General features: G+C 47.1%; 1 protein-coding gene across 1 annotated transcript; it reads right to left on the reverse strand.

The window, feature by feature from the left end:
- Nucleotides 1–997: 997 nt before the first annotated feature.
- NIPAL4 (NIPA like domain containing 4) lies at nt 998–15,588 on the reverse strand. Its single transcript, XM_030825924.1, has 5 exons — nt 15,257–15,588; nt 12,325–12,564; nt 6,904–6,994; nt 3,907–4,067; nt 998–3,392 (listed from the first exon to the last, which is right to left on the reverse strand). The coding sequence occupies exons 1-5, from the start codon at nt 15,291–15,293 to the stop codon at nt 2,764–2,766; spliced, it is 1,158 nt and encodes a 385-aa protein (XP_030681784.1). The 5' UTR covers nt 15,294–15,588; the 3' UTR covers nt 998–2,763.
- Between the last annotated feature and the right edge of the window lie 9,341 nt (nt 15,589–24,929).

Genomic DNA, 24,929 nt, shown 5'->3' on the forward strand with positions numbered 1-24,929 from the left:
GAAAGCCCCCAACAGCGCCTGTCACAGGCTATGTGCTGAGAAACTGCTGATGACATCAACTTACAGTTGCTTTGCTCAACATGCAGAGTTCTATTAGGATCTGCCTTACATTGAGTGCTGGTCCCCAGGAGAGTTTGGGCAAGGAAGGACTGTGATATTGTTCCTTCACTCTTGTTTCTTTTTTTCTTTTTTTTCTTTAGTGCCTATGATGTGCTAGGCACTGAGGATAAGCAGTAAATCAAAGCCAACCCTCATGAAGCTTATATCCAGATGGGGAAAGAGCACAGATCACAAGAAAACAAATGAATGAAGTGGTAGCAGATTATGCACCAGGCACAGTGGCTCAAGGCCTAAAATCTCAGCATTTTGGGAGGCCAAGGTGGGAAGATCACTTTAGGAAAGGAGTTTTGAGACCAGCCTGGGTAACATAGCAAGGCCTCGTCTTTACCAAATCTTGAGCCTGGGAGTTTGAAGCTGCAGTGAGCTAGGATCACACCACTGCATTCCAGCCTGGGGGACAGAGCCAGACCCTGTCTCAAAACACAAAAAAACAAAACAGATTATGCAACTGGGGGCAAGGTTAGTCTTGGAGAGACACATTACGCTTGGTGGTTAAACGAGATATCGGCTTTGCTCTTCCTGGCCGTGTGACCTTGGGCAATTATTTAACCTCTTTGAGTTCCTTTCCTCATCTACAAATGGGAATTAAAAACATATCCAACTTGAGGATTTGTGAGGAGTTAAAGAGAGAATTCACAGGAAGCACCTACTATGCCTGGTGCCTGGTAAGGGCTCAGGTGTTAACTAGGGATGAGTTGTCTTCAACTGACTCTATTTCTAAAACTATCTTTCCCACTCTACCAAGGGTGTTAACTACCACAGACACAGTAGGGGCTTCACTGGCAGTCACATTCATTCAGAGATTGGAGACTGCCCTTCCAGCCCTAGAAAAACCAGTTTAATCACTCCATGCTCAAGGAAGTTCAAGACACAAGTATCAAGTAAATATAATCTGTACTCTTTATTCTTGACCCTGCAGACCACACTCCTAGGGCCCTCAGTTTACTGCCATTCTCAAGATCCAACTTGTTGCATTGCTTTTAATTACAGACGGAAAGCCACATTCATCAAAAACTGGGGATTTGAGGCTGAAGAGTCAGGGAGGAAGTCTGCTGGTCAGCCAAACCTTGGAGCTCCAAGGCCAGCAGGAATTTACCTGGGCTTGGCCCACTTAGGGCACAGGATATAAACACAGAGTGCAGGTAGAGTCAGTCACACAGGGGAGGCCCTGCACCAACCTCGGGGCTGAGGATCAAGTCTTGCCTCTTTCCAGATATACCAGCCCACTAATTTCCCTTTCTAATGGTTCTTCTCCAACCCCCACACTCTTGTGGCTAGAAGGGAGATGGGATGGGAAGGAATAGTAATTATCTCTCTCTCCAGCTGCTCTGGTTTTTTGTATGCCTCTGGCCAAATGTGAGGGGACCAAAGGTACTCCCCATAGCAGGTGGTGTTGGAACAGTCAGAGCATGCTGCTTCCTAGTGTGGGCAGCTCATCAGTGGAGCGGGGGACTCGGTGGCAATCTGGTCAACAGCTAGAATGCACCCCATGCCAAGTCTGCACCTCCACTTGGCCATTGAGATTCACAGCTGATCCCACTGTCCAAGCCTTTAAGGCTGCAGCCCAGAAATTACCCCTGAGCTCTTTTCTCCTAAGTTCCCGGATGAGCACCAGAGTCAACACAAAAGTTAGTCCCTAGTATCCAGAGAGCCTGGGACTGCCTTCTGCCAAATCCCAACTTTGCTCCTCATCCTCTTCCCACCTCCCCAGATCACAGATTGGTTGACTCCTTGAGGAATAGAAAAGCGCGTTCTGCCAAATTCTAGCTTGGCAGCCAGGCCACTTTGAAGCAGTGAATTTGCTGTTCTTTTTTCAGAGTAAGACAACATGAAACACTGGGTTTGGCCACCAGAGTTTGGCTGTGGCTCTATTATTGTTTTGTTTCCAGTTCTGTGATTACTGCCTTTATGTCTCAGTGACTGACTCCTTAGGATGTAAGTAGAGGGGGAAGGAGTGATGGTGGGATGGACTGGGTGGATGCCGAGGTGCTGACTGCTAGGCTGGAGTGCTCGGGGAATGAGCTGGTTGAAATTTTTCCCTGAGACATCAAGTGGCTTTCACAGTAAGAAGGTCAGCTGAGGTCTTGCTTCTGCCTCCAAAGAGGAAGTGACAAGAGCAACAGGATATTTTACATTGGTTGTGTCCCTGTCAGCTCTGGATAGGGAGGCATGGCCAATTGCTCTCTGGGCCTCTGGGAGCCAGCTCTATGTCATCCTTGGGCTAGAAAACAACAACAACGGAGATTCCGTCTCAGGAGGAGAATTGGTGTGAAGGAACTCCCAATGACCAATATCTCAGGGAAGTCCTTGGACTGTGCTACATTCAATGGGTCAGACTCCATCTTCTTCCCAACGGCATAGAGATGGCACCGAAAGAATGAATGAGAAGGGAGGTCCGGGGGACCTGCAGGCACTGATGTAAACTTGGGTATTTGGTCACTGAGTCTGTTTCCAGGAAGTTCTGCCACCACTGCTATTTGGGTAGAGATTTTTCTCCTGGAAACAGTGATGAGGTATAAATGAACTTCTCAAGAAAAGAGAGCCCATTGGTAACAGTTGCACTGGAAAATAACCAGGTGGTTTTGAAATTGGGAGGTCAGGCTGTACCATCGGGCTCATCGTCTCACTCACATATTCCAAGCTTCAAGAATGGATTATAAATACTTTGGGTTTCTCTTCTGGCAATGAGGTGCTGGCAAGTTCTATATTGTCCACCAGGACATTCTTATCTTCCAGTCTAATGACAGTCGGTTCTGCGGCAGGAGAAGGGGGTGGGTTTTTGTGCATGTGGGGCAAGCTGGCGCAGCTGATGTCCAGGTCTTTGAAAGCATGCAGCATGAACACGCCCAGGATGATGGTGACAAAGCCCGAGAGGGTGCCCGCAATGTCCACAGCAGACATGCTGTACCACTCCTTGAAGAGGACGATGGATGAGGTAACGACCACCGTGGTGAAGAACACGTAGTAGATGGGGAACACCAGGGAAGTGTTGAAAATGTCCAGTGCCCTGTTGAGGAAGTTGACCTGAGTGCTGAGGGACAGTGCCAGGATAAGGGACAGGATGTAGGGGAGTGGGTGCCGGACAACTGGCAGCCCCTGGAAGAAGTTCTTGATGGTGATGCCCAGTCCCTTGACAGCAGCCACGGAGAATGCCCCAATCACAGAGCAGATGATGATGTAGATGAGGATATTCCTTTGCCCGTAACGTGGGGCGATGACAAAGATGAGGATGAGGCATGACACCAGCAGAAGCACAGCAAACACGATGAACCCTTTGGGAGGAGAGGGAGAAGGATCACTCAACTGTGGCGGGTGCAGGCAGTGTCTAGGGCCCAGACTCATGGCAGTGGGAGGTAGCATTAAGATTGTGGGCTCTAGAGTCAGACAAACTTGGGTTCCAGTCCCAGCTTCATGACTTCCTAATAACTTGGTTAGGTTGTTAAACCCCCAAAAACTCAGTTTCCCCATTTGTAAAAGAGGACCAACAATAGGATCATCCTCATAAAGCTGTTCTGTGGGATTCAGTGAGACAATGTATATAAAGCATTCATAACAGTGCCTGGCACATAATAAACACTTACTAATGGTACCCATACATATCAGGCCAGGAAGCCTTTAAGCTAGCCTTGCTAACAAGTACCAGCCCATTAACGTTTCTTCTTTAGCTTGCCTTCTCCTCTAGGTGGCAGCACCTGAGATGGTGAGAACCCAATCTGACCTTTTATGGGGCAGTGGGGGGCGTTCAACCTCCAGTATTTTCCTGCTCTTCGGGAGCATGGTGTCTACCTGTGTCTTTCATCTTGGAAGCCATCTCCATGATGGTAGTGACCTTCTCTTCCTCAGGGGCATGTATCACCATCACTGTGCTGCCGGCCACACAGATCACACAGCCCAGCTTCCCCAGCAGGTTCAGACTCTCCCCCAGGAAATATGAGGAGAGGATGGCACTGCACGTGGAAATGGGAGAAGGGGATTACAGCAGCCATGCCTGTCCCAGAGTCCCAAAGAAAAATGGGGCCTGAGCAAGCACTCACAGAGAACAACAGATCAGAACTCACTACTCTCTCACGTGGAAGTTTTTCTTCCAAGAAAACTTACGTTACCATGGGCAAGTCATGTGACCACCCTAGGCCTCATTGTCCCCGTCTGCAAAATGGGGATGCTAATAATATCCACGGGAGACATTGTTCTTAGAAACTAAATGAGATAATGCACAGAAAATGCACAGTACAGAGCTGGTACCAAAGAATAAACACAGCTGTCACATATGGAGGGCTTAGCATGTCCTGAACATTCTGAATGTATCCCGTGTATTAACTCATTTAATCCTCACAGCATCCCTAGCTGAGGCCAAGAGAGGTTAAGCAACTTGGCCAGGGTCACCAGGTTCTAAGAGGCCAGGCCGGAATTCTAACCCAGGTAGTCTAATTCCGGAGTCGGGGGGCTTAACTGCTATGCCACGTTGCCACTCAAATAAACACTCATCAAATGTCTGATAGTTTTAAATATAGTTGATAGGAAATATCTGTGTTTCCCGCCGCCCCCAGTCCTCCTGACCTGGGGTCAAAAAATGTTTGATATAGAAACTCATTTCTGGGAGTGTTACAACATTTGCTGGAGGAATAGAAATGCAGGTGAATTTCTTCCATTTTAGAGACTGAAACTATTCCCAAACAGAAGAGTTGGAAGAACACTTCAAAATGCTCTTGTCTAACTGCCTTCCCAATGGGCACATCCTCTCTTAGCACTGCCAACAGATGGCTCTCGGCTTTGGCTTATAGATACCTCTGGTGGCAGGGAGCCCACCCCTTCCCAAGCCAAATGAGACCATTGTAGGTTTGCTCTAATCATTTACCAAAAACGTGCCTTCTGGTAATTTCTATTTTTTGCTCCATCTCTGCTCCTGGGGTCATTCATAACACATCTATTATTTCATTTGTATAAGCCAGTGTGAACAACCTCAGTGACAATCACAGGTACCATGTCTTAGGCATTTCTTACCTACTATGTATGGTGCTAGGAACTTCCCATCTATCACACTAGCATCTCACAGCTCTTTGCAAATTGAAATATACTATCTCCAGTTGATAGATGAGAAGACTGAATCTCAAAGAAGTTAAAATGACATGGCAAGGTCAAATAACTAGCAAGTAGTGGAACCAGGAATTGAGCTCGAGTCCTTTCTAATTATAAAGCTCATGGGTTTTCTTCTATGCCTCATTGAAGAGGATCCTTGTGACTTCCCTGAGTCTTCAATTTCTGGGCAAATCATCTCCAGTTCCTTGCTGCACCGTGGTGACATGATTTCCATTCCCCTCACATCCTCGAGCCGAGCCAGCAGACGTGAGAAAGGAGGGGAAAAAAATCACGGGCAAGCCTCGTATGATCACGGGGGCATGCTTCTGTCTCTTCACGAAGGTGGCATTAGTTTAGGGTAAAAACCTATTGGCTATCTCGGGACACAATTAGCCTCAAAAATCCTGGTTCAAGTTGTCAGGAGAGAGGAGATTGATATCTAAGCTCTCCTGTCTGTCTTCTGTCTTTCCTTGGAAACTACCAAAAACATTTTGGCCACAATGTCCCATTCAAGAGATTATTCATGCAGGCAGGGGCCACACACTGGAGGATTTTATGGCTCTCCCAATTTCCCCCGGGTAGGAATTTGCGAACTCATCGGATATGCAATTATGGCATCACAGCTACATCAGCTGTGTTAGGCCAGTTATACAGCATGAGTCAGGCCAGTTGTACAGCATGCGTTCTATTTGTTTTTTGAGTGTGTAAATGTTGCAAAATTTTCATCAAGACAGTAAAACAAATCATGGGTACTGGGTGTGGTCCACTATGATTTACCAGCATTCCAAGGCTAGGCCAACAATCAGAGTCTCCTTTGAATGGGGCTCCAGGACCCCCACAGAGGAGCTGGCTCTGTGTTTGTAGCTTAGGGGGACTAGGAGCAGTGGGAAGCACAGACATTTAGTATCAGTTATTTTTAAAACTATCAAACATTTGTTGAGTGTTTACTTGAGAGGCAACGTGGCATAGCAGTTAAGCCCACTGACTCTGGAATTAAGATTGCCTGGGTTAGAATCCTGCCTGGCCTCTTAGAACCTGGTGACTTTGGCCAAGTTGCTCAACCTCTGTTGGGCTCAGCTACAGATGCCATGAAAATTAAATGAGTTAATATGCATGATACATTCGGAATGTTCAGCACATACTAAGCCCCCACCATGTGATAGCCATGGTTATTGTTTAGTACCAGCTCTGTACTGTGCATTTTCTGTGCATTATCTCATTCAATCCTCAGAACAATGCCTCCAGTGGGTATTATTGGCATTCCCATTTTGCAGATGGGAAAAATGAGGCTTCGAGTGACTAAGTGGCTTAAATGACTTGCCTATGGTAACATAACTACTAAGTGGCAGAGCGAGGATTAGAACTCAGGCAGCGTTAATCCGGAGCACATGCTCTTAACTTGTACGCCACATCTATTGCGGCACCAAAATACTGACATGCGCCATTCATCCTGGTGACGGTGGAAGCCCTTCCAACTGGTTTGGGCTTGGCCTGCCTCTCTATTACCCAGTCAAGGGGATGCTGGGGCAAGAGGCAGCAAACATTCCCAGGGTCTATAGCTCTCAACAGCACACTGCCTCTTTCTGGAGGCTGAGACCAACCCAGGTCCCTGATTGCCAAGTGGCAGTTGACCCCACTTGGCAATTCCAGACCTCAACAAACTGAAAACGGAACAGAATAAGAGAGAGCTAGAGAGGGGACAATAACCTTATGAGGACACTCAGTGCTCCCAGAGGTGTGACGACTGTTGCAGGTGCAAATGCATAGGCTCCAAAGTTGGCAACTTCTCCAGCAGCCACTAGGAAATGAAGGGAGAAAAGAGGCTAGTATGACACAGAAGCACCATCTCCATTCCAGACGAATCATACCGTGTGCAACCGTCTGGAGCATCCCAGACCAGCATTCTTTAAAATCCTGATCTGTATTCTGGAGAGTCTGATTCTGATCGAAGGGTCAGTCCCAGTCTATCTGGATCAGATCCTTCCATTTTAAAGATGGTGAAGCCAAGGCTCCAAGCCCAAGGTCACATGACATGCTTATGGGGTAGAAGCCCTCTTGTTTTTTAGGCCTCTTGGCTTCTAGTCCAGGCACAGTTAAATTTGTCTCAGGGACTGCCAGTATTTTGGGCTAAATTTTTAATTTAAATTCTAGGAAGTGTTAATTATCAAAGGAAGAAACAGTTACAATTATTGGTTCTCCAGGTACCAATTGGTCCACGGACACTTCTTTTCCCCTCTTTTCCAGGGAAATTTTGAACAATCTGGACTGAGAGGCAGGTGGTTAGAAAAATCTGACATTCCTGGCTGGGCATGGTGTCTCACGCCTGTAATCCCAGCACTTTGGGAGGCCGAGGCGGGCAGATCACCTGACCAACATGGAGAAACTCTGTCTCTACTAAAAATACAACAACAACAACAAAAAAAATTAGCCAGGCGTGGTGGTGCATGCCTGTAATCCCAGCTACTCGGGAGGCTGAGGTAGGAGAATCGCTTGAACCCAGGAAGCAGAGGTTGCGGTGAGCTGAGATTGCAGCATTGCACTCCAGCCTGGGCAACAAAAGCAAAACTCTGTCTCAAAACAAACAAACAAACAAACAAACAAACAGGAAAAGGAAAATCTGACATTCCCAAAGGGACTAAGTTCTTTCTTTCTATCCGAGTTTCCAGTTTGTAAACTCCTGAGTTAATACACAGGAGAATGCTTAGAAAGTTTAGCAGATAGTAAGCCCTCAATATGTGATAGCTGTGGTTATCGGAAAAGTGTCTTTTCCATCTCTCTGCTGATAGAGGACCACCTGGGTCTCCCCTTTAAAAGCAGATAGTCACCGGGGTAGCTCTGGCTGAGATGGGGATCAAAACTTGATGCAGGTGGATTATGAATAGAAACCTGGTTAATTTTCCACCTAAAAGAGTCAGGGTTTGATAGCAGGAGAGGGTGGGTGGAAAGTGGGGGAAATGTGTGACCAGCTATGTTCTAAGTGGGCCAACACATTAACTGCCTGTGGACTGGGGGAATTTGGCCTAGGAGTTCCAGCTTCTACCATGTAGAAGTCAAGAGTCCACTACCAACAGGCAGTGATATTATCGAGCTATGTTTAAAGGGAAGTTGAGAAAATACACCTTCATCATTGCCAGCTCTGTGCAAACCTCTCTGGGAGTAGACGCTTCATGGATGAAGACTGGCTTTGATGGTAAGACGTTCTCCCTGCAAAGGTTGTCAAGGTTTTCCCCTGGGAATCTGGGCCTCAGATTCACACTTGCCATACTAGAGACAAAAATGCCCCACCCATCCCTCCCTTTGTCTCCAGCCCTGCTATCAATAGGCCACTGTTATTAGTAACAAACAACCCACTTACTGGTGAGAAATCCAGCCCACCACATTGCATCTTTCAGGTAGCCGAAGCCTCCGTCCACTGTGGAGGGAATGGACACAAAGTTAGGATGGAACTTGGCCACACTTTCTCAGGCACCTTTCCTAACTCTCTGCTCACTCCCTGGCCTCTAAGGGCTGCTCCTTGAGGCTTGGTTCTGGGCCTTCTCCTGGGTGGGTTCATTTGTTCCTAAAGTTTTAAATACCATCTATATCTGGTGCCTCTGTATCTGTAGCCTGGACCTTCCTTCTGAGTCCAGGTGTATATCCAACTGCTTACTTCACATCTCCTCTTGGATTTCTCACAGCCATCTCAATTTCTGTCCTAAATGGAGCTCTTGGTTTTAAATATGCCCCACCCACCTGCCAAATGAAACATAGTAAGTGGCACTCTCATTTATCCAGTTGCTTAAGCCAGAAACCAGGGAATTGCCCTTTGACTCTTCTCTCCCTCCTTCTGCATCCAGCCCATCCTGGTAACTCTGTCTCCAAAAAGATCTCGCATGTGTCCACTCCGCTGCCACCTGCTACACCAAGGCACTGTTATCCCTGCTTCAGGTTGAGGCAAGAGCCTCCTTCATAGTTACTCTGGTTCCACTCTTGGCCCTTTAATAACCGATTTTTCTTTTCATGGCAGCCAGTCGTCTTTTAAGAATGCAAATCAGATTATGTCACTCCTCACCTTATGGCTGGCCAATGGCTTCTGAGTGCTCTCAGGATAAAGACCAGAATCCTTAACAAGACCATGCATAGTTTTGGCCCTGCTCACCTGTCCAAGTGCATCTCCTGCCACTCTTCTCCTCTCTCCTAGCTCTCCAAAAACGATGAGATCTTTTCTGCCTTGAGGCCTTTGCACATGCTTTCCCTGTGTCCAGAATACTCTTCCTACTAATATTTGCCTAAACTTACACTCACTCTACAGGTTGCTGTGTGAATGTTGCTTCCCCTACGATGCCATCTCTGACTCCCTGATTTCTATTATTTCCTGTTGGATTTCCCTCTCTCCCTCCCTCCCCCCTCCCTCCATCCTTTCCTTCCTTCCTTTCTCTCTCTCTTCCTTCCCTCCCTCTCTCCTCCCCCCTTTCTTCCTTACCTTTTTCCTTCCCTCCCTCCCCCACTACAGGGTCTCGCTCAGTCACCCAGGCTGGAATGTGCAGTGGCACCATAGCTCAATGAAGCCTCAAACTCTTGGGCTCAAGGGATCCTCCCACCTCAGCCTCCTGAGTAGCTGGGACTACAGTCATATGCCACCATGACTGGCTAATTGAAAAAATTTTTCTGTACAGATGGGTTCTTGCTGTGTTTCCCAGGCTGGTCTCAAACTCCCGGACTCAAGTGATCCTGACACCTCAGCCTCCCAAAGTGCTGGGATTACAGGTGTGAGTGACTGCACCCAGCTGGGCTTCTCTCACAACACCCAGCTCTTCTCTTTCATGGCATTGTTGTTTATAATTTTAGTTGATCTTCTTATTTTATGACATTTCCACCAGTAAAATGGAAGCTCCACAAAGCCAGGAATTGCGTCTGCTTTGTTCAGGACCTGGCACATAGTCAATACTCAATAACATTAGCAACAAGGATGATGATAATGATGGATGATGATGGATGGGTTTGAGACAGTTTCATAAAAATCCAAAAATTTATGTTGCCTTTTGGGAATGCCCACTTTTCTAAGGAAAAGTTCTCTTGTTTTCATCAGGCTCCTAAAAAGGTCAGAATTTCCCATAAATGTTAAGAACTCTGAGAGCATCTTACTCTAAGGGTTGAAATAACAAAAGATACTGAAATGCCAGATTGGAGAAAAAAACGGACTCCAGGAAAGTTGTCTTTCTGCATGGTCAATGATACCTTCTCTGAGCACAAGCAGAAATTTCCCTGGCACTGTGGGAGGTCTCTGGGCTTTTGAACACTTGTCTAGAAGTGAAGGGTGGAATGGCAATAACCATTATTCCTGACTTCATCTCTGCACCTCACAGCTATTCATTTTGCAGCACACATGGGCTCTAGACCTGTACCTCTAACTGTGGGAACCTCCCACTGAGATAACAGTAATACGAATACTAGTGCTAGTCTGTGCACTAGTACCTCTAACTGTGGGAACCTCTCACGGAGATAACAGTATACCAATACTAGTGCTACTCTGTGCTAGATAAGATTCTAACTATGTTGCATTTTCTTATAACCCTTCAGGCTGGTACTGTTCTTGTCTCCATTTTATAGATGAGGAGACTGAGGCATAGAAATAGATACTTTTCTTGCCCAGAATTGAATCACCAGGAATTGAGGAGCCAGAATTAGAACCCTAATAGTCTGCTTCCAAAGTGCAACATCCCACAGAAACATTAAATTGAACATGTCCAAACTTGAATGCATCATCTTTCCATAAACCTGTTCCTCCTTCTACACTCTTCATCTCAAGAAATAGCACCTTCATCACCCCAGTTGCTCAAGTCAAAAGCATGAGTCATCCTTGACTCCTTCCGCCACCCCTCCTCCCTTGCTTGAAGCCAGTCTGTATCAAAGCTGGTAAGTTCTACCTTCAAAAACTAGCTTTGGAATCCACCAGTTGTCTCCATTCCCATTTCCGTCTCCCGGGCCCAAGTTCTGTCCTTTCACTCACCTGCTTGGCCTCCCGGGCTTCAGGCTTGTCCTCTTCACCCAGCAACCAGGGATCTTTTCAAATTGCAAATTAGACTGTCACTCCCCTGCCTAAAACCTTTCAGTCACTTAACAATTGCACTCAGGCTCTGTGCTTCCATTTACCAGACCCTTCATGAGCTGGGCCTTCACTCACTGTGCACCCCTCCTGCTCCTGCCATTCTGAATGACTTTTGTTTTCTAGTATCACTCAAGTTCTCTCACCTCTGAGCCTTTGCACATGTTATTCCTTCTGCCTGGAACACTGTCTCCCTATTTCCCCTTTTACCTTACTGTCTCCTAATCATCTAGGTCTCAGAGGTCATCTCTTCTAGAAAAACCTCCCCTAATCCCCCAAGTCTGGGCTTTACACACCCCTCCAAAATATTCCCCCATTGCAGGCTGTGTTTTCCCCATGATGGCACTTAACACATGATAAAACAACTGCCTATTGACTCATCTGTCTCTTCCACTTGACTGAAGGTTCCACGAGGACACTGAATCCCCATGTCTAGCATTGTCCCTGGCATACAGCAGGCATGCGATAAATGGTGATTAAATGAATGAGTCATTTTGCACAGGATTCCTTTTCTCAAGCACTGTTTCACGGAAAAACATCTTATTTTCCAAACAAGCAAATCCCTTGGGGTCAGACACTTCACCATTTTTTGGCAGCCCAGAAGGGAGCTCAACTGGATGCTAAGTGAGGGCACACCAGCATCTGACATTGTTCTGAGCAGCAGTATCTATTCCCATTTTGCAGAGAAGCTGCGACTTGCCTGTGATAACGTTGGTGGGAAGTAAGACCAAGACCAGACCTGCAGTATCTGATTCTTGGTCTTGAGACTTGTCCCTTCCCTCCTCTAATAAACACATCATGAAAGTCTCAGGAAAGATTGGATTCTAAAGGAAGGCCTCCTGTTGGCTCTCTAAACTGAGACCTCCTATTGGAGGCCTTCCTTTATAACCCTAAACCCTAACCCTGCTGGCAGGTGGGATTCCAGACAGGGTTGACAATGAGCCTTTTGTACCTTGCTGAGGCCATCCTCTTAGACTGCAGCCCTGGACCTCGTGAGGGCTCAGCTGCCCTGTGCCCTAACCTCTCCTGGCCCAGGAACCTACCAGCTCGAGTGGCTCCCGTGGCCACGAGTCGCAGGAGGCCTTTCTTCTTGAGGATGACGCTGCTGCCGATGAGGAAGCTAGACAGGAAGGCCAGGCCCAGGCCGATGTAGAAGCCATAGTTCTGCCTGATCCTTTCCTGCCAGCTGTGAAAGGTGGCATTGCTGGGCACCTCAGGGCTGAGGTCACTGACAATCTGGCACAGGACTTCTTGGGAGGAGCAGTAGAGGTGGAGCAGAGAACCTGGATGGGAAGACCACAGTGAGAGAGTCACACTGGGGACATTTGCACACTTTTAAAATATTGGAATTGGCCACTGTTTCAAACCCTGTGCTTCTGCTACTGCAGGGCTATACCTCTATACTGTGCTTCCACCTAAAAATAATTATGTTCAGTGAGTGCTTACTCTAGTTAGGGGCTTTCTTTGCATGACCACAACAAATTTGTACCACCACGTGTCAGATAACAAACCTGGGCACAAGGGCAGACCCTCAGTCAGAGGAAGTACACAAGTTCAATGAAACTGCAAAGAATAGCCAATAATTCTCCAGTGCTACTATTCACATGGTCTTCTGCTCTGGGGTTTTCCAGGAGGGTTTCTAATGACCACTTGGAAGCAGGCACAACAATCTTTTCTAGGCTTTTAGTTGAAGAAACCAAAGCTCTGGGAAGTTTAGTGACCTGCCCAAAGCCAAAACATGGGTACTGAATAGTGAAGCCAGTGTCAGATTCTAAGCTTATCTGATGCCAAAGCCCGGGCTCTTAACCATCACACACACCTCAATAAAGCAGGTAGCATCTGGCCTCCTAAGAGGCTTTTTGTTTGCTTTTGCTTTTGGTTTTTGGGTAGAGATGGGGGTCTCACTATGTTGCCCAGGGTGGTCTCGAACTCCCAGCCTCAAGCTATCCTCCTGCCTCAGCCTCCCAAAGCATTAGGATTACAGATGTGAGCCACCGTGCCTGGCCCTAAGAGGTATTTTAAAATAGAAAACATTTAAAAATTGGGAGATTTTCCATGAAAATTCAGATGTGAGGCTACGGTGAAAAATCAGATCTGCTTACCATATTGGGCCCTCTTCTAAGGCAACAACTGGCTGCAGCTGGGCAGTGTTGCCCCCTAAAATAGGACATACTTTCTGCAGTTCCCCAAGAGTCTTATCTGGCTCCTTTCAGTAATTTCTAGCATGTGCTTGGCCTTTGTAGGCATCTGAGTTTGTGACCTCTGGAGGTAGCCTTTTTCAAGCTGTGTGTCACCAAGGCCCAGGTCCCTATACCAAGGATGTAAGCCTCAACCTAGAACTCCCAGCCAGTGCCTGGAAAGGCCCCAAAGTCCATGGTCAAGCAGCTGTGTCTCTGGCACATCTGCAGGGCAGAGTGGCATCTTGGTGGAACAGACTAAGGGCAATGTTGACCTTTCTTCCATGACACAGACCCATGAATAACAGAACTTGAAGAGCCCTTAGAAAGCAGTCTAAATTCTTATTTTCACTGGGGAAACTGAGGCCCTGAGAAGGGGAAGGGCTTGCTTAAGTCACCCCAACATCTGGTGAAAGATCTGGATCCAGCATCCACTAGGGCACATCCATGTGTCTTTTGCAGTGTGATATCGCTCTTTCCAAAACTCGTGTCACAATCAAGGGATGAGACAAGAGGCATCTCAGTCCCTAATCAGACTTGTTCCGCACTGCTCATTCCTGTTTCTCCAGCTCAGGCTTCCTTGCCCAAGAGCTGAATCTGGGGAGTTCCCTGAGCCCAGGAAATGAGCCAGAACCTGAGAGGACATGGGCTAGGGGAGGTGACTCCTGAGAGGAAGACCAAACTCATCCCCACACCCTTCCCCTGCTCCCTGAAGGTGCACCTCTAGCAGATGGAGCTAAAGAGCCCTCTATCGATGGACCTGGCTGTCACAGTAAAGCCTGCAGCACCCAAGGGCTCAGCACCCTCTATTGAGTCAAGTTCTCCCACTGCAGTGAAAAGTAAAAGACAGAGGGCTGATGGCCAAAGTAATCCAATTCTGAGCATGGGCCAGATGATTCCTGTCATCTCTTCCAGAATATGCTAGGACTGGGGAACACATTCTGGCCTAGAGAAAAGGTGAGGCTGAAAATGCCTGCCTTGTTCAGGAAACCAAAGTCAGACACCTAACAGGCTGGCTTTGAAAGCTTCACTGTAGAAGGGAAGAGGCTAGAGAAACAGGGACATCCCACAGCCTGCAGTACGGAGCCACACCAAGGAAGGAGTTGAGGTTTTACTGTCCACCAGCTCTGGATCTATATTCCATTTCCTCACTGTATTACTTTGAGCAAATTATTAGCTGCTCAGAGCCTCAGTTTCTGGATCTTTAGAATGGGGATAGCAAGATAATAAAATAATAATACCTACCTAATTTCTAGAGTTGTTTTAAGGATTCAGTGAGATAATGCAGGTAAAGGGCCTAGTCCACTACCTGCTTTATGGTCAGAACGCAATACGAAGCCAGCAGTCTTTCTTTACCCCTTCCTGTGGTTCTTTCTCTTTCTTTTCCAAAGACAAGACCATCCTGTGGTGGTCCTCCCACTGACCCAGAGAGAAAGCCCAAACTGCGCAGGTACTAAAACCTGAAGCAACTACACATGAAAAACACAGAATCCTCCCCCCGCCCCCACCACCTCTCAGGGTGTCTGCTGTCGTCAAAATGCCTGCCCCCCACTAACCCCCCCATCTCAACCCAGGGGACATACTTTCCTTCCCTGACTCCTCTCAGCCACCCCAGCTGCGAAGATGAAAGTGAAGTCTCAGCCAGAACTTCAAAGCTGGGTGGGAGCCACCTCGTGCTGGCCCTGCCCCTCCCCAGCTTTGGCCCCCCTGGGAGGAGAAGATTCGAGGGAGAGGGGTGGCGAGGAGGGGAGGGCGCCAAGCGCGGAGCCCGCCTGGTCCCCAGCCCTGCCGTACGCACCGTTCTCGCAGCTGGTGTTGCTGACCCGCAGCTCCATGGGGCCCGGGGTACACGAACCGACGCGCGGGCCGACGGCGCCCGGGCTCCCCAGCTCCGGAGCAGGTGGCCGCGACTTGTTCCCCGCGTGGCTCGCGCGCGAGAAGCCGCCGGGGTCCGGACCCAGGGGTGGGGAAAGTGACGCGTCCCAGAGTGGGAGAGTCCCCGGGGAGGAGTCACCCGGCGTCTTGGGCAATTCCGGGGGCAGGGGGCCCAGGGCTTGGGCCGCCCGCAGAGGGGCGCATGCCTTCCCGGGGTGAGGACGCTGCCAGGCTCCCAGCTCTGGAGTCACCGCCCGGTGCCAGCGGCAAGAGGTGAGGAGGCGGGTTCCCCGGCACCGCCCCTCCGATGCCTGCACCGGCACCCAGCTCCATCCCCAGTGAAAGAGTACAGGGGACCTGGATGGCTGGAGAAGGGGCAACTTTCCTGCCGAGGTGGAAGTGGCAACGTAGGGGTTGGAAGTGGGTACTGCTGCCAATTGGGAACCTGGGTTCCTTCTTTTCCTTCCTTCTCGCCCTCCCACCGTCCCCCTCTCCTTCCTCCCCTCCACCTTTCCTCCCTTCCTCCCATTCCACCCTCCTGCCCTTCCTCCCTTCCTTCTGCCCTGCGACCTCCTTTCCTTGCCTTACCCATTCATTGATTCAGCCTAGGTCTGATCTGTGCTGGTAGGTAACAGGTACATAGTGAGTGCCTAATAAATGCTCAATATATATTTCTGTCTAATGAATAGATAATAGGAGCTTGGTAAATTAAATGAAAGAAGTGAATGAAGTGATTGGAGACCAAAAGGAGTCAGACTATTCCCTGTCCCCCAGGTACCTTATATTTTAATGGGGGAAACAAAATGTGATCATCTCTTAGAGACCAATGTTTTTGAAATTACCACTTTAAAATTATTTACACACACACACACACATACAGACGTTGTGATGGAAAGCATATTTATTACTATGGGTAACAGTAAAAAGCAAGTTAGAAAAACACTGACCTGGAGCATAAAAATACGTATGTAGAGTTTGCCATAGGCCAGGCAGAGTTCTAAGTGCTGAAAAATTCCAGTTCATTTAATCTTCATGACTGCCTTATAATGTACAGAATTTTATTATTTACCAAAAGGAAACTGAGGCACAAAGTGCTCAAGTAACTTGCTGGGGATCTCAGCTGAGAAACAGAAAAGCCAGGATCAAACTCATGCTGTCAGTGGTCACATTAAGCCACCTGGCATTTTACACTGAAATAAACTGCTCCTGGGCAGTGAGGGTGTGGGGCTACTAAGAAAGCAGTGATTGGTTCTGTCAGTGGTGGTCACCGGCTTCCTGGAGGAGGCAGCTTTTAAGAATTGTCATGTATGGAGTCGTCAGCATGGGCCAGACACTGTGCTAACCCCTTTCCAGGCACTGTCTCATCGAAGCCTCCTAGGAGACAGATATCCTTACTCTTTCCATGCTACAGATAAGAGGAAATTGTTATTTTTAAAAATTTTATCGTGAGATAATTTTAGACTTATAGAAGAGTTACGAAAATAATATAGAGAGTTCCCATACACCTGTCACCAGCTTCCCTTAATGTTAACATCTTGTATAGGAATAGAAAAAACTGTCCTTTAAATACTCTGAGACACTTGCTCCCAAGGTTGCACAGCTAGTGAACGAGGGTGCCAGGTGTAAACCGAGCTGCTCTGACCCCAAGCCTGTCCTCCTAGCTACCACCTCCACTGTCTACTTGCGGACCTCTAGCTGGGCCTCCAAGGATGGGTTCTCCCAGCATGGGGCTTCCTCTAACTTGCTGGACGACCTTAAACAAGTTGCTTCCTCTACATAAGGATCAATTTCTTTGTCAAATGCAACAGCCCCTTCTCCAAGGGGTGGGGATCGGGTTGGTGAAGGGAGAGGTTAAAAGAGAAAGGGAAATGTGAGACACAGTGAATGTAACAAGCCACGTTTGCCCATTTTACTGGCCGCATAATTTCACAAGCCCTTGATTCTGTAATGATGTGCACCTCTCTGGAAAAATGCTTTGAAAACAAAACAGGATACAGCACAAGGCCCCCACATCTCTTGCCTGAGACACTATATTTCTTAAAAGATAAATGACCCTAGACCTTGCCTATTCCTACACATAGGATAACGTTTGACAAGGTTAGTGACTATGCCTCTGTCATCTATAACCAGATATACTCTTGCACCCAGACTTTCATGTGATTCTGCTTTACTGTAACTTCTGAGCAAGTTTGATGTAATGTTTGAGCACATACTGCACTTCTGCTACCTGTATATCAGCTATGAGCTAAAACACTGTTTCAGAGCAGTGGGACAGAACCTCTCTGAAAGACTCCTCCCAGACTTTTGTCTTCAGTCTCCAGTCCTCAGTAAGACTTCTGTTTTTTTTTGAGACAGAGTCTCACTCTGTTGCCCAGGCTGGAGTGCAGTGGCTCGATCTTGGCTCACTGTAAGCTCTGCCTCCCATGTTCAAGCGATTCTCCCGCCTCAGCTTCCAGAGTAGCTGGGATTACAGGCACCCACCACCACACCCAGCTAATTTTTGTATTTTTAGTAGACACAGGGTTTCACCATGTTAGCCAGGCTGATCTCGAACTCCTGACTTCAGGTGTTCCATCTGCCTCGGCCTCCCAAAATGCTGGGATTACATGCCCTCAGTAAGACTTCTGAATAAAACTAATTTTAATTCCTTAAAAGCTTGATTTTCTTTTAGTTGACAGAAGTCATAGCCATTGCCAACAGAATATATCCAAGTCTGCGGGTGAGTGCGCCCAGGCCCGCCTCTAACTTTGGAGGTGTGTGGTACCACTGTTCAGGTAGAGGTGAACACCTCCAAGACTGTATGAATTTGAACACAGAGCAGCAAGACACTAGATGATTGGCCCTATTCGGAAGTGAGACTTCATGATGAAAAAATATATGCATCCATGCTACCTGCAAGGGAGAATTTGACAAGAGAATTCAACTTATCTTTCTCTTCCCTAAGCATTTCTGCTGTTCAGCTCCTCCTTGTGCTATAAAACAGAGTCAGCACTGAACCTGGAGTGGTACAGCCCTCAAATCCTCACTGCATTCAAACTTGACTGCTTTTGTTCCAAGGACATAGGGTGAGAGATTTGGAGTATTTCCCTCTGGTCCGAACTTTTTTCTTCCTCGCTTTATTGAAGTATGACTGACAAATGAAAATTATATATATTTAAGATGTACAACATAATGATTTGATATAGGTGTACGTCGTGAAATGATACGACGATTAAGCTAATTAATACATCTATCACCTCACTTAGTTACATTGTGTGTGTGTGCACATACATGCGTGTATGTTGAGAACACTTTAAATAGTGGCTTCTCTTAGTGGCCTGACTTTTTAAATCACAAGAGAAGATGTTTCGGATTGTAGTTGCCAGAGCTGAGCCCAGATCCTGAGAGGCAGATGCACATACATGTTCTTTAATACATTTATTTTTGTATGTGTTTGTGATTTGTGGAACCTCTAAATTTTAGGCTCAGGGCAGGGGCCTCCTTGTCAGGGGTTAAGGGCAATATTGAGTTTATCCTATGCTTCAAGATGGGCCTTTTCGGAGTCAGGAGAATCTCATGTTTTAGGGCAGTGGCACGAGGTGAAGGAGGCTAGGATCCACTGCAGGGACTTTCACAACCTCACTGGGCCTCAGGCTCCCCATCTGTTCTAAAAGGGGGCTGGGCCTCAACAGGGCTGGCATCAGAGCATCTCGCCAGTGTAGACATAAAGGGCCCCATTGAACTGCAGGCTTCTCGGCTGCTGTCCTGACAAAGCCCTTTTATCCTCTAGCCACAATGGCCCTGTCAGGCAGGTAGCTGGGCCTGCAGCATTGTCTCCCCAGAAAAGAACAACAGGGTTCACTGTCTGTTCCAGGCTCAGTCTCCCTGGGGAGGGTGGGTGGCTTAAGAAGGGTCTAACCAGCTAGGGACAGATGGGTTCTGCCCTTAGCCAGCCAGCGACTGGTGACCCAGCCACAGCTCTTTCGGTCAGTTATTCTGGGATGAGTAGGAAAACAAATTCACCAAAACCCAAGTTTTTAAAAACTTTTCCAAGTGCATGTCCAGATGTTTTAGTTTACAGAGATGTGCCGTCTAATATGGCAGCTACCAGCTGCATGTGGCTTTTGAGAACTTGATGAGCCGCTAATCTGAATCATGATGTGCTGTAGGTAGAAAATAGGCTCAGTTAGCATTTTGGACTAGATCGTTCTTTGTTGCCGGAGGCTGTCCTGTGCGTGTAGAATGTTTAGCAGCACCCCTGGCCTCTACCCTCTGGATGCCAGCAATGCACACACCCCTGCACCCCAACCCCCACCCCAGTTTTGACAATCAAAAACATCCCCAGACTACTGCCAAAATCATGCTGGTTTGAGAACAGCTCAGATTTCAAAAACTTAGTAAGGAAAAAAAAGGAAAATCTCATTAATGATTTTTAAATATTGATTACATGTTAAAATGATAATATTTTGGATTATTGGGCTAAGTAAAACCATTATTAAATTATTTTTCCTATCTTTTCACTCTTTATAAAGTGGCTACTAAACTGTTTAAAATTACACATGTGGCTCATGTTATGTTTCTTCTGGGCAGTGCTGTTAATAGAAGAAACTGAGTGCCAGAGAGGGAAAGTGACCAACAGAAGGTCACAGAGCAACAGAGAGGCAGTCCGGGCCACAATCAGGTTTTCAGACTGGCACCTGTAGGATAAATGCACCTGGTAGCAATAACTTAAGCATACGCTTACAATGAGCCTGTACAGCAGACACACCTGAATGTCTGTTCTAAGCTCGGGAATCTGGGAGTAGCCAACCTGGAGACTCGTTTCTTGTCTATGAGGAACATCTGAGTCCCCTGCCTGTCCCATGGAATATGGGCTGTACAGAAGATCCAAGCCCTGAGGTTTGAGTTGGATGAAGGTTGCCAGGTGGAGGTCGTTAAGGGGAGGGTGTTAAGTGAAGATGGAATATAAACTGCATGTGGTTTGCAAATGGTTGTGGTTTTCCTGCCCAGCCCTTCACTACTGGGTTATCTTGTCCAGCCCACCGTGGCTGGACTGTAGGTAAAGAGGACATCTTTAGCCTCTTGAACCTGGTGCCTTCCCTATTGAGGTGAATAGGAGTTCAGCACAATAGCACCCCAGAACAACTCTGCTGCTCCATACAGCTTCACAACAGAAAGGAAATCCAGAAATCAGTGCATTGCGTCTTTCCAGTGTGCTATGGTCAAAGAGCACTACAGCAGGAATAGAGAGGAGAGACATTATGTCTGTGGCTCACATTATGCTTAATCTTCACTTATCTTTGCAGCAACCCTGGTAAGAGACTTTGTTATTAAGCCTATTTTCCAGATGAGGAAACTGAAGTCCTGTGAGGACCCTTAGCCTGCAAGTTGAGAAACTAAGACTCAAACCCAAATACTCCTTTCAATACTACACATACTGCCGTGCAGTCTTAGGTCTAGTGAGACCTGGACAGGTCACCTCTTCTCCTTACATCCTACCTGGATAAGAGGACTGTGCAAGATACAGTCTGAAGTCCTTCCCAGCCCTGCCGAGCTGGTCTTCTGGGTAGGGTGGGGAAAGACAGATGGTTGTCACCTCCTTCAGGCTGACGGGGAGTCATGGAATCTGGATGGTCAGCATGCAGAGGCTGGCCCACCCCTTTTCAGGTGTGTCCCTGGGATGGCTGCTGTCCTCATAAACAGCTTTGCTGACATCAGAAATAAGGCTTGGAATGGACATGTGTATTTGCTCTGGTTCTAAGAAGAGCACCATGCCCAATGATGGAGTCCACTGACATCGATAATGATTACTAACCCAACACGCTACCGAGTTCTGTGTGCTAAGCACTTAGCAGATACTACCTCACGTGCTCTTACAATTCCTTCCTCTGGTACCAATTTAAATCCCATCTTACAGATGAAGAAACTGAGGCTCAGAGACCTGAAGTGACTTTCATAAGGTCACATATGGTGACAGTGAATTTCAAACTGGGATTGTGCATTCCCACAGCAGTTCCTTTAACTAAGGCACTGGTTTGATGAGGCCACTGGTTTGAGGATTAGTCCCCTTCCTGACTCTCCTCTGTATGGGAAGACTGGGGCCATCCAGACACAACAGGGGGCAGCTGTGTAACCTTCGCGTCAGCCCTTCTCCAGAGTCAGAGTTGAAGAGGCTCACCTAATCCAACCCCCTTGGTTTGAATTTGTGGGGAAACTGAGATACAGAGAAGGTTATGTCCAGCATCACTCAGCTAATTTGTGGCAGAATCAGTACTTGACTCAAAGTCACTGGAATCCCAACCCAGCACTTTTATCTCTCTATTTGCTTTCTTTCTTTTTTCTTTTTCTTTCTTTCTTTTCTTTTCTTTTTTTTTTTGAGACAGGGTCTCTATCACCCAGGCTAGAGTGCAGTGGCATGATCTCAGCTCACTGCAACCTCCAACCCCCAGGCTCAAGCAATTCTATTGCCTCAGCCTCCAGAGTAGTTGGGATTACAGGTGTGTGCCACCATGCCCAGCTAATTTTTATACTTTTAGTAGAGACAGGGTTTCACCATGTTGGCTGGGCTGGTCTCAAATTCCTGACCACAAGTGATCCACCCGCCTCGCCCTCCCAAAGTGTTAGGATTACAGGCGTGAGCCATTGCACCTGGCCTGTTTCTTTGCTTTCTTTCTGAGAAGAAAGGACAGACTAGGACAAGTCATGAGTTAACAGTTTTTGGCCACTTTTTAAAGATAAGCCAATGCACTAAGGTTTTCACAGGTATTACCCCATTTAATCCACAAAACAAGCCTAAGAATTAGGGACTGCTATTATTCCCATTTTGGAGATAAGAAAACTGAGGCTCAGGGAGGTTGAGAAACTTGTCTTCTATTAAATAATGGAGCCATAACGAAACCCAGCAGACTAATTCTAGAGCCAGTTTCTTTTCAGGCTGATCCAACTGCATCTATGGGATTCTCCCATCAGAACATCTGCCTGCAGGTGGAAGACTGTCCAATTACTGTAGAGGGCAGGGCTCACGCCAATGCATGTATGTGGATGTGCAGCATTGCTTGGCCTTGATGTGGGTGTGCAGAGAGCCTAATGCACTTAAAGTATGTATAAGAACTTCAGATCTTGTCGAAAACCAGCTATAGTTAAAACAATAATATTGATATGAACTATTACTTGTTGCACAACTTCCGTGTTGCAGGTTCTTTATGTGTATTGCCTCTGAGCCTTACAGTGACCCCATGTTAGGATACCTTCATGGTAACTTTATAAAGTTACCCAAATTTTACAGCTGATGGCAGTGAGACTTTGTGAGGTTAAGTGACTTGCTCAGGTTCACACAGAGAATAAGTAGCTAAGCTGGGATTCAAGCAGGTTCCCAAAGCACCTGCCACTCTTGTGTCTTCCTTGTTCCCTAACGTTTGCTTCTCACTGGCAACCGTAAGGGCAGAAATCTCCTGGTGGAGGATTGAGGAGGACTGTAGTTACGCTCATCCCCTGGGCCTGTGTGGACCTACAGCATTCGGTATACAAGAACAGGGAGGGTGGGAACACAGTGAGCTTTGAGTGTGGCCAGAGGGAAGATTGATTCTAAAGTTAACTTGAACATGAACAACAAACTTAGGCTCTGTTTTCCCTTTCAGTTAAAAACAAACAAACAAACAAACAACCATCTCAGACTCTGCTGTTTGACAGGCTGGTATAAAAAGAGACAGGAGATGTCAGTTCCAGTCCCTGTTCTGTCACTAACACACTGGGACCTGTGGCAGTTCCTTTCCATTTGGGCCTGTCTTCCCAATATGCCCAATGAAAATGAAGAACTAGATCAGTGGTGTTTGTTTAAAACTTTTTTTTTTTTTTGATGGTATGTGGGTAGACAGCAAGCCTTTTTTTCAAATAGAAAGTTACATGGAAGGACAACATACAAACTTCTTTCAGGAGCAGCTGCTTTCGTTGATTCAGGCCCAGAGCCTGGAACCTTGCCCCCTCGGTCTCCATGTTGTCTCCCTGCTGCCCCTCCCCTGTGACAGCCACGGAGGCATCCCCACCTATGCTAGGACTTGGAAGATCCCGGGTTGACAGCGGGGGCCATGTGGCTTCCTATGCATACAGCATGTGCACTGGCCATGGCATTTATGGAATGCTCCCTGTATAGAGAGGCTCATAAAGGGATGCCCATAGGCTCTGGACCTTCTCAGTTATCCAGGCCCATTTGTCAGGGCCTTGGGCCATGGGCATGCTGTTGCCAAGTGGGTCTGAACGCTTATGCATGGGTGGTAGGGTCTGAGTTCCAAGGGGAAATTCCCACTCACTCCCGAGTGGCATGTGATGTGAGGCATGGAGAGGAAGAGAGGCTTTATTTGCAAGTTCAAGTAAAATTGGCTTAGCCTCCTTCGGGGATCCTGGAGAGAAAGAGCAGGTTTGGGGTTGTTTAGGGGTCTCAATTCAGCCACACACAATAGCTGTGTGGCGTTAGGTAAGCTACTTACCTTTTCTGGGTCTCTGCTGAATGATCTGTAAAACACAAATAATGATGAGGATAATGATAATAATGAAGTGACTTCTTTTTTTTTTGGTGTTGTTGTTGAGACGGAGTTTTGCTGTTGTTGCCCAGGCTGGAGTGAAATGGCACTATCTCGGCTCACCGCAACCTCTGCCTCCTGGGTTCAAGCGATTCTCCTGCCTCAGCCTCCCGAGTAGCTGGGATTACAGGCATGCGCCACCATGCCCGGCTAATTTTGTATTTTTAGTAGAGATGGGGTTTCTCCATGTTGGTCAGGCTGGTCTCAAACTCCCGACCTCAGGTGATCCGCCTGCCTCGGCCTCCCAAAGTGCTGAGATTACAGGCATGAGCCACAGCGCCTGGCAATGAAATGACTTCTTACTGTATACTTACTATGTGCAGATTCTATGTAAGTGCCTCTCATGCATTATATCAGCAAAGCCACATGATAACCATATTAGGTAGATGTTGTATTATCCATTTTGCCAAGGAAAAAACTGAAGCATAGAACAGTTAAGCAACTTGCCCAAGTTCACACAGCTATAGCTATCAAGTAAGATAGCTAAGATGCAAACTCATGTTTATCAGACTCCAGAGCCTACATTTTCATCTGCAACCTTATCCCACCTTCTTCAAATAAAACCTGCTTCAAAGCACTGTTTTGAGAATCATGAAAAAAAATCTAAGTCATAATCACAGAGCTGGCATATAGTAGGTGCTCAGCAGATGAGTTCCCTTCCTCATCTCCACATTAGCCAAAAGTCCCCTGCAGGCTTGAAGGGGTTGATGATTGTTTGTAAGTTCCTCTTTTCCTAGCAGGTGAAAATAGGGAGAAGGAAGATAATTCTGTCCGATTTCGGGAAAGATGACTTTTTTCCTGCAAACAACTATTTTCACTTTAATATTTAGACTGGGTCTTGCTTTATTGCCCAGGCTGGAGTACAGGGGAGCAATCATAGCTCACTACAGCCTCTAACTCCTGGGCTCAAGTGATCCGTCTGCCTCAGCCTCCCAAGTAGCTGGGACTATAGGTGAGTGCCCCTACACCTGGCTAATTTTTTTTTAATTAATTTTTTGAAGAGACAGGGTCTTGCTATGTTGCCCAGGTTAGTGTTGAACT

The sequence above is a fragment of the Nomascus leucogenys genome, chromosome 2, assembly GCF_006542625.1.
Source record: "Nomascus leucogenys isolate Asia chromosome 2, Asia_NLE_v1, whole genome shotgun sequence".
Classification (NCBI taxonomy): Eukaryota; Metazoa; Chordata; class Mammalia; order Primates; family Hylobatidae; genus Nomascus; species Nomascus leucogenys.

Bases quoted from the DNA above. Each gene is read 5' to 3' on its own strand.
- NIPAL4 (XM_030825924.1), bottom strand. From the start codon at position 15,293: ATGGAGCTGCGGGTCAGCAACACCAGCTGCGAGAACG. The intron at 12,565-15,256 runs GTGCGTACGGCA...CTTCCCATCCAG, and splicing joins CAACACCAGCTGCGAGAACG to GTTCTCTGCTCCACCTCTAC. The intron at 6,995-12,324 runs GTAGGTTCCTGG...TTCATTTCCTAG, and splicing joins CACGGGAGCCACTCGAGCTG to TGGCTGCTGGAGAAGTTGCC.